Source organism: Catharus ustulatus, chromosome 30 (assembly GCF_009819885.2).
Source record: "Catharus ustulatus isolate bCatUst1 chromosome 30, bCatUst1.pri.v2, whole genome shotgun sequence".
Taxonomy (NCBI): Eukaryota; Metazoa; Chordata; class Aves; order Passeriformes; family Turdidae; genus Catharus; species Catharus ustulatus.
In genome coordinates, this window is record NC_046250.1 from 2,859,454 (window position 1) to 2,871,465 (window position 12,012).

Below are 12,012 nucleotides of genomic sequence, written 5' to 3' on the forward strand. Positions count from 1 at the left end.
TGGGAACGATTTGGGATCGTGGGATTTTTTGGGAATGGTTTAGAATTGGGAATTTTTTGGGATTTGCTCCTCCCTCTGGATTTGGGGATCGATTGGGAAATGGGAATGGTTTGGAATTGGGGAATTTTTTTGGGATTTGCTCCTCCCTGCCCTCCTCACCGTACCGAAAACCCCTGACCTTAAAAATCCAGAAACGGGGACGGGATTTTGGGGTCAGGGCGGGATTTTGGGGTCCCCTGAATATCAGGGGAACTCCCAGCCCGCCCTACACGTGCGTCTGCATCCTCTGCTGGAACCTCTGCCCGTAATCCGACTGTTGGGACGTGTAGGAAAACCTGGCGCCGCCGCCGAGCTTCCCCACGGCCTCGTACGCCTCGTAGGGCGCGCGCTCCAGATTCCCGAACCCCAACCGATAACCGGGGTAACCGGGGAACCCCCCAAAGTTCTCGTAGGAGATCTGGCTGGAATTGTCGCCGCCGGCGCTCGGCGGGTCCTGGGGGAACTCGGGGGTGCCGCGGGGGTAGGAGCTGAGCTGGGCGTAGGCGCTGCCGTGGGACACGCGGGACGGCGGGCGCGCGTCGAAGCGCGACGGGGCGGCGGCGGCGGCGGCGCGGAAATCGGGGAAGAGCGCGGGGCGCGAGGCCGGGCGCTCCTCGTGGGCGCGGACGTTGTAGTAGCCGTTGGTGGGGTCCTGGAAGGGGGAGAAAAAATATGGGTTTAGGGTGGTTTTTGGGGGGAAGAATGGGGTTTTGGGGGGAAAAATTGGGATTTTGGGTTCAAAAAAGGGGATTTGGGGGATTTTGGGAGAAAAAAATGGAATTTTTTGGGGAAAAAAAAGGGATTTTAGAGGGTTTTGGGGTTGTAGTAGCCATTGATGGGGTCCTGGAAGGGAGGAAAAAATGATGAGTGGGGGTTTTGGGGGGAAAATGGGATTTTGGGGGAAGAAATTGGGATTTTAGGGGGTTTTGGTGTTGTAGTAGCTGTTGGTGGGGTCCTGGAAGGGAGAAAAAATAATTAGTGGGGATTTTGGGGGGGAAAATGGGATTTTGGGGGGAAAAATTGGGATTTGGGGGATCTTGGGAGAAAAGAATGGAATTTTGGGGGAAAAAACAGGGATTTTAGGGGATTTGGGGGGGAAAATGGGGATTTAGGGGGTTTTGGGGTTGTAGTAGCCGTTGGTAGGGTCCTGGAAGGGGGAAAAAGTAATTAGTAGGGGTTTTGGGGGTAAAAATGGAATTTTGGGGGAAAAATTGGGATTTTAGGGGGTTTTGGGTGAAAAAATTAGAATTTTGGAACCTTGAGCTCGTACTCCTCGCGGGTGTCGATGGTGTCGCAGCGCAGGTCCTGCTTCAGATCCACGTCATCCTTGAAGGACTGGGGAGGAAAAATAAAAATCCCTGGGATTTTGGGTTGGGATGACCCAGCAGGATTTGGGATTTATCCCTAAAATCTTAAAAAAAACAGCCCAGGGAATCCTGGGAAAAAAATCCTAAAAAATCCCAAAGAAGATCCTTCAAAAAGTCTCTGAAAATCCCAAAGAAGGTCTAAAAATAATCCCAAAGAAGATCCCCAAAAAAATCCCTAAAAATCCATGGAAAAACCTGGGAAGGATTTGGGATTTATTCCTAAAATCCTAAAAAAAAACAGCCCAGGGAATCCTGGAAAAAAATCCTAAAAAAATCTCAAAAAAATCCCGAAGAAGATCCCAAAAAAATCCCTGAAAATCCCAAAGAAAGTAAAAAAAAAAATCCCAAAGAACACCCCAAAAAAAACCCCCTAAAAATCCCAGAGAAGATTCCCAAAAAATCCCTGAAAATCCCGAAGAAGACAAAAAATAAATCCCTAAAAACCCATGGAAAAACCATGGAAGTATTTGGGATTTATCCTTAAAATCCCAAATAAAGCAGGACAGATAACCCTGGAATGGTTTGGGATGCAAAAACCCTAAAAAAATCCTTAAAATCCCAAAGAAGATCCCCCCAAAAAATTCCTAAAATCCCAAAGAAGAGCCCCAAAAAATCCCTAAAATTCCAAAGAACATCCCAAAAAAACCCCTAAAAATCTCAAAGAAGAGCCAAAAATAATCCCTGAAAATCCATGGAAAAACCTGGGATAGAGTCCAGGTGTCCCCAGCTGTGTCCCCAGGTGTCCCCTGTGTCCCCTCACCGAGTAGATGGCCTTCATGACGCGGGTGGCGGTGGCCACGCTGGCCGTGTCGTCGTCGCGCTCGCCGTGCAGGGTCAGCGGCTCCCGGTTCACCGTCTCCACCTTGATGTCCAGCTTGCGCAGGGTGACGTCCTTGCGGCCTGGGGACACGGTGACCACTGAGTGACCACTAGGTGACCGCTGGGTGACCATGGGGTCACCACAGGGTGAGCATGGAGTGACCACAGTGACCATGGAGTGACACAGAGTGAGCACTGGGTGACTGCTGGGTGACCACAGGGTGAGCATGGGGTGACCACAGGGTGAGCATGGAGTGACCACAGTGACCACAGAGTGACACAGAGTGACCACTGGGTGACCATGGAGTGACCACAGAGCGACCACCGAGTGATCACTGGATGAGCATGGAGTGACCATGGAGTGTCAATGGAGTGAACACAGAGCGACCACTGGGTGACAATGGAGTGACCACAGTGACCACAGAGTGACACAGAGTGACCACTGGATGAGCATGGAGTGGCCATGGAGTGACCACAAGGCCACCCCTGCAGTGTCCCCCTGTCCCCTCTTGTGTCCCCCTGTCCCTGTGTCCCCCTGTCCCCTTTGATGTCCTGCTGTCCCCTGGTGTCCCCTGCTGTCCCCTGCTGTCCCCTGCTGTCCCCTCATGTCTCCCCTGTCCCCTCGTGTCCCCCCGTGTCCCCTCGTGTCCCCCCGTGTCCCCCGCTGTCCCCCCCGTGCCCCGACTCACTCCCTTTGCGGCGCCGGTACAGGAAGCAGGCCAGGGCCACCAGGAAGGTGACCAGGAGGATGCTGGCCCCGATGGTGGCCCCGGCGATGATGCCGACGGGCAGGACCTCTGCGGGGACAGAGGGCGCGTTGGGGACAAGGGACAGTGCCACCCCTGCGGGTCCCGGCCCTAAATCCCAACCCAGCTCAACCCAACCCAACCCAACTCAACCCAATTCAACTCAACCCAACTCAACTCAACACCATTCTAGAGCACCCCTAACTTGTCCCCAGTGTCCCCTCTGGTGTCACCTCTCTCCTCAAGCTGGATGATGGCAGTGCTGGGCCTGAAGCCTACCCAACCCAACCCAACTTAACCCAACTCAACCCAACCCAACTTAACCCAACTCAACTCAACTCAACTCAACTCAACTCAACTCAACACAAGAACATTCTAGAGCACCCCAAACTTGTCCCCAATGTCCCCTCTGGTGTCACCTCTCTCCTCGAGCTGGATGATGGCAGTGCCAGGCCTGAAGCCTATCCAACCCAACCCAACCCAACTTAACCCAACTCAACTCAATCCAATTCAACTCAACTCATCCCAACTCAACTCAACTCAACTCAACTCAACTCAACTCAACTCAAGAACATTCTAGAGCACCCCAAACTTGTCCCCAATGTCCCCTCTGGTGTCACCTCTCTCCTCGAGCTGGATGATGGCAGTGCCGGGCCTGAAGCCTACCCAACCCAACCCAACTTAACCCAACTCAACTCAACTCAAGCCAACCGAACCCAATTTAACCCAACTCAACCCAACCCAACCCAACTCAACCCAACCCAACAAAACCCAACCCAACTCAACTCAATCCAGCTCAACTCAACTCAACTCAACACCACTCTAAACCACCCCAATCTCATCCCCAATGTCCCCCCTGGTGTCACCTCTCTCCTCGAGCTGGATGAGGCCAGACTCAAAGCCAACCTAACTCAACCCAACCCAACTCAACCCAACTCAACCCAACCCAACCCAATTTAACCAAACACAACCCAACTCAACCCAACCCACCCCACCCCAAACTCGTCCCCAGTGTCCCCCAGTGTCACCTCTCTCCTCGAGCTGGATGATGGCGGTGCCGGGCCCGAAGCTGTTCCAGGCCGTGCAGTTGTAGCGCGTCTGGAAGTCGGCGTCCATGACGTTGTTGATGGTCAGCGTGGACAGCACGCCGCTGCCCGTGTTGCTCCTCTCCACCGTGTAGCGCTCGAGCGTCCCGGCTTCCAGAATGTTCTCCTGCCATGCCCACGCCTGCACGGGGACGGGGGGATGATGGTTTTATAATTTTATGGAATATATGTAATTTATATTATATTATATTGTGTTATATTATATTGTATTATATTATATTACATTGTTTTCTATTATATTATATTATATTGATTTTTTAATATCTATAATTTCTATAATGTATTTGGTGGTGTATTTATAGTTTTTTGCGTTTATAATTGTGTATTTTTATACTTTAAAAAACTAAAAAACAAATTTAAATTAAAATTGAAAGTTGAATAAATTTAAAAATAAATTTAAAAAATACAGATTTCAGAAAACACTAAATTGAAAAAAAAAATCTAATGTAAAAAAGCAGTTGAAAAAATAATTTAAACATTAAATAAAAAATTGACTTAAAAATACTTGAATTTAAAAATCATTAAATTTAAAAGATTAAATTTTTTAAAAATTGAAAATTTTAGATTTTCCAAGGTTGGAATTTGTGGCACTCACGGCGGCGTGCTGCCGATGAAACGCTTGACCTTGCCGCAGTCAAGATAAAATTAATGACTTAATTTAAAATTTTATTTAATTAAAGAAAAAATCAAATGTAACTTAAATTAGTTAATGAATTTAATTAATTGTTTGTGGCACTCACGATGCGGTCGGGGGGCGGCGTGCTGCCGATGAAACACTCGACCTTGCCGCGGTCACCGCGCGCCGCGAACTGCACCGGCTCGCTGGAGATGATCGGCGGCCCTGGGGGGAAACGGGGGGAAATTGGGAATTTTGGGGCAAAATCCAGGAATTTTGGGAAAAAACAGGGCAAAGTTTGGGAAAAATGGGGCAAAATATGGGAATTCTGGGGCAAAATCTGGGAATTTTAGGGGGATTTGGGGGTTTTGGGGGGAGGTTTTTGGGGAGGTTTTGGGATGATTTTTATAGGGATTTCTGGGGAGTTTTTTGAGGTGATTTTTGGGATTTTTGGTTTTTAGGGTTTTTGGGGTTTTCTGGGAAGGTTTTTGGCATTTTTGGGGTGGTTTTTGGGGTTTCTGGGGAGGTTTTTGGGGTTTTGGGATGATTTTTGGGGTTTCTGGGGAAGTTTGTGGTGTTTTTGGCATTTTTTGGGTGATTTTTGGAGTTTTTGGGGTTTCTGGGGAGGTTTTGAATTTTTGGGGTGGTTTTTTTGGTGTTTTTGGGATGATTTTGGGGGTTTTTGGGATGGTTTTGGGTTTCTGTGGATGTTTTGGGTTTCTGGGCGTTCTGACCGTTGACGAAGAGCGTGACCTCCCTCTCGCCCACGCCGATGCGCGGCACGATGGCCTTGCAGACGTACTGGCCCGCGTCCGCCTGCGTCACCGACTTCAGGTACAGCTGGTTGCTGTTACTGAGCACCTGCGGCACCGGGGGCGTCAGGGGGGCACCCCAAAAACCCCAAAAAACCCAAAGAGAAACTGCAGGAGGAAAGCGATCCCAACCCCAGTCACAATCCCAATTCCAAATCCAAACCCAAACCAAATCCCAACCCCAAACCCAAACCAAATCCCAATCACAATCCCAGCTCCAATCCCAGCCCCAGTGACAATCCCAATCCCAACCCCAAACCCAAATCCAAACCCAAACCAAATCCCAATCCCAATCTCAACCCCAAACCCAAACCAAATCCCAAAACCAATCCCAATTCCATCTGAGTTCCAATCCCAATCCCAATTCTCTTTTCTGGGGAGCTCAAAACCCGAATCCAAATCCAAACCCCAATCCTAATCCTCATTTCTGGGGGATCCAAATCCCAAAACCAAAACCCAACCCCAATTCTCTTTTCTGGGAGGTCTAAATCCCAAATTCAAATCCCAATCCCAAACCCAAATCCCAACCCCAATTCTCTTTTCTGGGAGGTCCAAATCCCAAACCCAATCTCAATCCCATTCCAAATCCCAATCCTCGTTTCTAGAGGGCCCAAATCCAAATCCTAATCCAAATCCAAATCCAAATCCAAATCCAAACACAAATCCAAATCCAAATCCCAAACCCAATCTCAATCCCATTCCAAATCCCAATCCTCATTTCTGGAGGGTCCAGATCCCAAACCCAAATCCGAATCAAAATCCAAACATAAATCCAAATCCAAATCCAAATCCAAATCCCAATCCCAAACCCAAATCCGAATCCAAATCCAAATCCAAATCTAAATCTAAATCCTAATCCAAATCCAAATCCAAATCCAAATCTAAATCTAAATCTAAATCCTAATCCAAATCCAAATCCGAATCCAAATCCAAATCCAAATCCAAATCTCAATCCCAATCCCAATCCTTGTTTCTGGGGAGCCCAAATCCCAAACCCAAACCCAAACCCAATTCCATCTGAATCCCAACCCCAATCCCAAACCCAATCCCAAACCCAAATCCTAATCGCAATCCCAATCTCAATCCCATTCCAAATCCCAATCCTCATTTCTGTAGGGCCCAAATCCCAAACCCAAATCCCAATCCCAATCCCAATCCCAACCCTACCATGTTGGATTCCTTCTTGGTCCAGGTGAGGGTCAGGGGCGGATTCCCCGACCACACGCAGGTCAGGGTGACGTCGGAGCCGATGTCGGTCACCGTGGGCTTGGGGTCCACCACGATCCGGGGGGCGACTGTAGGGGGGAAAATGGGATTTGGGGTTTGGGAAAAATGGGATTTGGGGTTTGGGGTTTGGGAAAAATGGGATTTAGGGTTTTGGGATTTTGGGGTTTGGGGATTTGGGGGTTTTGGGGATGGGGATTTGGAGTTTGAGGACTGAAGATTTGGGATTTTTGGGGTCAGGATTTGGAGTTTTTGGGATCAGTTTTGGGGGGGGGTTTTGAGGGTCAGTTTTTGGGGTTTTGGGTCTGGAGATTTGGGGTTTGGGGGTCAGTTTTGGGGGTTTTTGGGGGTCAGTTTCTGGGTTTTTTTGGGATCAGTTTGTGGGGTTTTTGAGGTCGGTTTCTGGGGTTTTGGGGATCATTTTTTGGGGTCAGTTTTAGGGGTTTTTTGCGGTCAGTTTTGGGGTCAGTTTCTGGGTCTTTTGGGGTCAGTTTTTGGGGTTTTTGGGGGTCAGTTTTTGGGGTTTTTGGGGTTAGATTTTGGGGTCAGTTTCTGGGTTTTTTGGGGTCAGTTTCTGGGTTTTTTGGGGTAAGTTTTGGGGTCAGTTTCTGAGGTTTTTGGCATCAGTTTTTGGGGTCAGTTTTTTGGGGTTTTTGGGGCCAGTTTTTGGGGCTTTTTGCGGTCAGTTTCTGGGGTTTTTTGTGGTTTTGGGGTCAGGTTTGGGGCCCCTCACAGTGGACGTCCACCAGGGTGCTGACGTTGGTGCTGCCGATGTCGTTGTGCACCTCGCAGGACACGGGCTCGGTGAAGAAGGTGTAATCCACCTGCGTGTCGTAGCGGCTCTCGGTGGCCTCCTCGATCAGCACCCCCCCCTTGGCCCACCTGGCACGGGGACACCGCTCCTAAATCCCCATCCTAAATCCCAATCCCAGTCCTAAATCCCGATCCTGGTCCTAAATCCCGATCCGGATCCGAAATCCCAATCTAAAATCCCAATCCCCATCCTAAATCCCAACCACCTCCCCGCTGGGCCCACCTGGCACGGGGACACCGCTCCTAAATCCCAGTCCTGAGCCTAAATCCTGATCCTAAGTCCCAATCCCAGTCCTAAATCCTGATCCCCATCCTAAATCCCAATCCTAAATCCTGATCCCAGTCCTAAATCCTGATCCCAATCCTAAACCCCAACCACCTCCCCCCTGGGCCCACCTGGCACGGGGACACCGCTCCTAAATCCCAGTCCTGAGCCTAAATCCTGATCCTAAATCCCAATCCCCATCCTAAATCCCAACCATCCCTCCTTGGCCGACCTGGGACGAGGGACACCGTTCCTAAATCCCCATCCTAAATCCTAATCCCCGTCCTAAATCCCAATCTCCATCCTAAATCCCAATCCCAAATCCCAATCCCAGTCCTAAATTCCAATCCCAACCCTAAATCCCAATCCTAAATCCTAATCCTGATCCTAAATCCCAATCTCAACCCCAAATCCCAATCCCGACCCTAAATCCCAATCCTGACCCCAAATCCCAATCCCATTTCCAGGGCCGGTTAAAGAAGCGGAAGGGACACAGAGCCACCATATTGGGGACATTCAGGGATCCCAATCCCAATCCCAATCCCAATCCCAACCCTAAATCCCAATCCTGACCCCAAATCCCAATCCCGACCCCCAATCCCAATCCCATTTTCAGGGGGATTTTGGGAAGAGGAGGGGACACAGAGCCACCATGCTGGGGATATTCAGGGATCCCAATCCCAATCCCAATTCCCATCCTAAATCCCAATCCCAGCCCTAAATCCCAATCCCAGCCCTAAATCCCAATCCCATTTCCAGGGGGATTTTGGGAAGAGAAGGGGACTCTGAGCCACCATATTGGGGACACTGAGGGATCCCATTTGACCCCAAATCCCAATCCTAAATCCCAATCCCAACCCTAAATCCCAATCCTGACCCCAAATCCCAATCCCAACCCCAAATCCCAATCCTGACCCTAAATCCCAATCCCAGCCCTAAATCCCAATCCCATTTCCAGTGGGGTTTTGGGAAGGGGAAGGGGCACAGAGCCACCATATTGGGTACACTGAGGGATCCCATTTGATCCAAATCCCAATCCTAAATCCCAATCCCAACCCTAAATCCCAATCCCAATCCTAAATCTCGATCCTGACCCTAAATACCAATGCTGACCCCAAATCCCAATCCCAACCTTAAATCTCAATCCCAACCCTAAATCCCAATCCCAGCCCTAAATCCCAATCCCATTTTCAGGGGGATTTTGGGAAGGGGAGAGGACACAGAGCCACCATATTTGGGACATTGAGGGATCCCATTTGACCCCAATCCCAACCTCAACCCCAATCCCAATCCCATTTGATCCCAACCCCGCCCCCGGGTTCGGGGCTCACCTGTAGCCCTTGATCTCGGGGTTGGCCGTGGCCTTGCAGGTGAACACGACGCGCTCGCCCTCCTGCACTGTCTGGGGCTGGATGGACAAAGTCACCGTCGGGGGATCTGCGGGGACGGGGCCGTCAGGGGGACCCAAAAATCTGGAGTGGGGCCTGGCCTTGTGGGGACCCCAAATCCTGTTCCTGTCCTTGTAAGGACCCCAAATCCTGTCCCTGGGCTTATGGGGACCCCAAATCCTGTCCTAGTGGGGTCATCCCCATTCCTGTGCTTATGGGGACCCCAAATCCTGTCCTTGTCCTCGTGGGGACCCCAAATCCTGTTCCTGTCCTTGTAGGGACCCCAAATCCTGTCCCTGGGCTTATGGGGACCCCAAATCCTGTCCTAGTGGGGTCATCCCCATTCCTGTGCTTATGGGGACCCCAAATCCTGTCCTTGTCCTCGTGGGGACCCCAAATCCTGTCCCTGTGCTTGTGGGGACCCCAAATCCTGTCCCTGTCCTCATGGGGACCCCAAATTTTGTCCCTGGGCTTGTGCGGACCCCAAATCCCATTCCTGGGCTTGTGGGAACCCCAAATCCTGTCCCTGTTCTTGTGGGGATCCCAAATCCCATCCCAATGGGATCATCCCCTGTCCCTGTGCTTGTGGGGACCCCAAATCCCATTCCTGTCCTCATAGGGACCCCAAATCCTGTCCTTGTCCTTTTGGGGACCCCAAACCCTGTCCCAATGGGATCATCCCCTGTCCCTGGGCTTTTGGGGACCCCAAATCCTGTCCCTCTCCTTCTGGGGACCACAGATCCCATCCTAATGGGGTCGTCCCTCATTCCTGTGCCAAAATCCCCCCAAAACCCCCAAAATCTCCCCAAACCCCTCCCAGTCCTACACACCTGTGTGTCCCCACTGTCCCCACTGTCCCCAGTGTCCCTTGTCCCCAGTGTCCCCTGTCCCCAGTGTCCCCAGTGTCCCCAATGTCCCCAATTCCCCCCAGTGTCCCTGTGTCCCCAGTCCCCCCCGGTGTCCCCAATCCCCCTGTGTGTCCCCAGTGTCCCCGTGTCCCCAATGTCCCCAGTGTCCCTGTGTCCTCAGTGTCCCCGTGTCCCCAATCCCTGTGTGTCCCCAGTGTCCCCAACATCCCCAATGTCCCCATTATCCCCAATCCCCCCCAGTGTCCCCAATCCCCCTGTGTGTCCCCAGTGTCCTCAGTGTCCCCAGTCCCCCTGTGTGTCCCCAGTGTCCCCGGTGTTCCCAGTGTCCCCAATGTCCCCAATGTCCCCAATTCCCCCTGGTATCCCCAGTGTCCCCAATCCCCCCCAGTGTCCCAAATCCCCACCAGTGTCCCTGTGTCCCAGTGTCTCCAGTCCCCGTGTGTGTCCCCCGTGTCCCCAGTGTCCCCGGTGTCCCTGTGTCCCCAGTGTCCCCGTGTCCCTGGTGTCTCCGGTGTCCCCAATCCCCATGTGTGTCCCCAGTGTCCCCAGTGTCCCCATTACCCCCAACGTCCCCAATGTCCCCAATCCTCCTGTGTGTCCCAAATGTCTCCGATGTCCCCAATCCCCCTGTGTGTCCCCAGTGTCCCCAATCCCCCTGCATGTCCCCTGTCCCTGGTGTACCCAGTGTCCCCAATCCCCCCGTGTCCCCAGTGTCCCCTGTCCCCAGTGTCCCTGATGTCCCCGGTGTCCCCATGACCCCAATCCCCCTGGGTGTCCCAAATCCCCTCAGTGTCCCTGTGTCCCCTGTCCCCAGTGTCCCCAATCCCCCTGTGTGTCCCCAGTGTCCCAAATCCCCCTGTGTGTCCCAAATGTCCCCGATGTCCCCAATCCCCCTGTGTGTCCCCCGTGTCCCCTGTCCCTGGTGTCACGCACGGTGCACGTTGAGGCGCACGGAGGTCTCTTTGCCGCCCGGCACGGCCTCGTTGGAGCTGCGGCAGGAGAAGACGCGGCCGATGTCCAGGTCCGTGGGGTTGATGGGCAGCAGGCTCGTGGTGCTCTCGCGCTTGCCATCGGCCAGCAGCTCCTGGGGACACGGGGGTTGGGGACACCGGGGACATCGGGGACACCGGGGACATCGGAGACATCGGGGACATGGTGGGGGATAATGGGAATAATGGGGACATTGGGGATATGGGGACATTGGCGATGTTGGGAACACTGAGGGACATTGGAGGGGACTGGGGACATTGGGGGACATTGGGGACATCAGGGACACGGCGGAGGGGATTGGGGACATTGGGACATGGGGTATTAATGGGGACACTGGGGGACATTGGGGACACTGGGAGGGATTTGGGATAATGGAGACATTGGGGATTAACGGGGGACATTGGGAGACTTTGGGGACATTGGGGACATTGGGGACATTGGGTATTAATGGGGACACTGAGGGACATTGGGGGACATTGGGGACACAGGACACACAGGACAGTGGGGACACACAGGCACACGGAGACATTGGGGACACATAGGGGACACGAGGACGTCAGGGACAATGGGGGCATTGGGGACACACAGAGGACAGGGTGACAGCTTTGGGGACAGGACAGGGTGACAATTTGGGGACGGGACAGGACAAGGTGACAGCTTTGGGGACAGGACAGGAGGTGACAGTTTGGGGACACGGTACCGTGGTGGTGACAGCGCCGTCCTGCTGCTGCCCGTGGCGGAACCAGGTGACAGTGAGGACAAGATGGGTGGGTGACACAGGACAGGACAGGGTGACACAGGACAGGATGACAGTTTTGGTGACAATTTGGGGACACGGTACTGTGGTGGTGACGGTGCCATCCTGCTGCTGCCCGTCATGGAACCAGGCGATTGTGGGGACAAGATGGGTGGGTGGCACAGGACAGGACAGGGTGACAGGGGACAGGTGACAATTTGG

General features: G+C 52.3%; 1 protein-coding gene across 3 annotated transcripts in view; it reads right to left on the reverse strand.

The window, feature by feature from the left end:
- Positions 1-12,012, reverse strand: part of KIRREL1 (kirre like nephrin family adhesion molecule 1) — a 37,093-nt gene that overhangs the window by 927 nt on the left and 24,154 nt on the right. For 2 of the 3 annotated variants that reach the window (XM_033082945.1, XM_033082943.1), the window contains 11 exons: positions 10,998-11,148; positions 9,139-9,244; positions 7,463-7,611; positions 6,673-6,800; positions 5,428-5,554; positions 4,818-4,918; positions 4,000-4,198; positions 2,915-3,022; positions 2,167-2,306; positions 1,297-1,374; positions 102-691 (listed from right to left, as the gene is read on the reverse strand). In XM_033082945.1, coding sequence (XP_032938836.1) covers positions 266-691; positions 1,297-1,374; positions 2,167-2,306; positions 2,915-3,022; positions 4,000-4,198; positions 4,818-4,918; positions 5,428-5,554; positions 6,673-6,800; positions 7,463-7,611; positions 9,139-9,244; positions 10,998-11,148 — 1,713 coding nt within the window. In that variant the 3' untranslated portion in view covers positions 102-265. Of the gene's footprint in view, positions 1-101; positions 692-1,296; positions 1,375-2,166; positions 2,307-2,914; positions 3,023-3,999; positions 4,199-4,817; positions 4,919-5,427; positions 5,555-6,672; positions 6,801-7,462; positions 7,612-9,138; positions 9,245-10,997; positions 11,149-12,012 lie in introns of those variants that run through there. The other variant, XM_033082944.1, reaches the window with a different exon arrangement.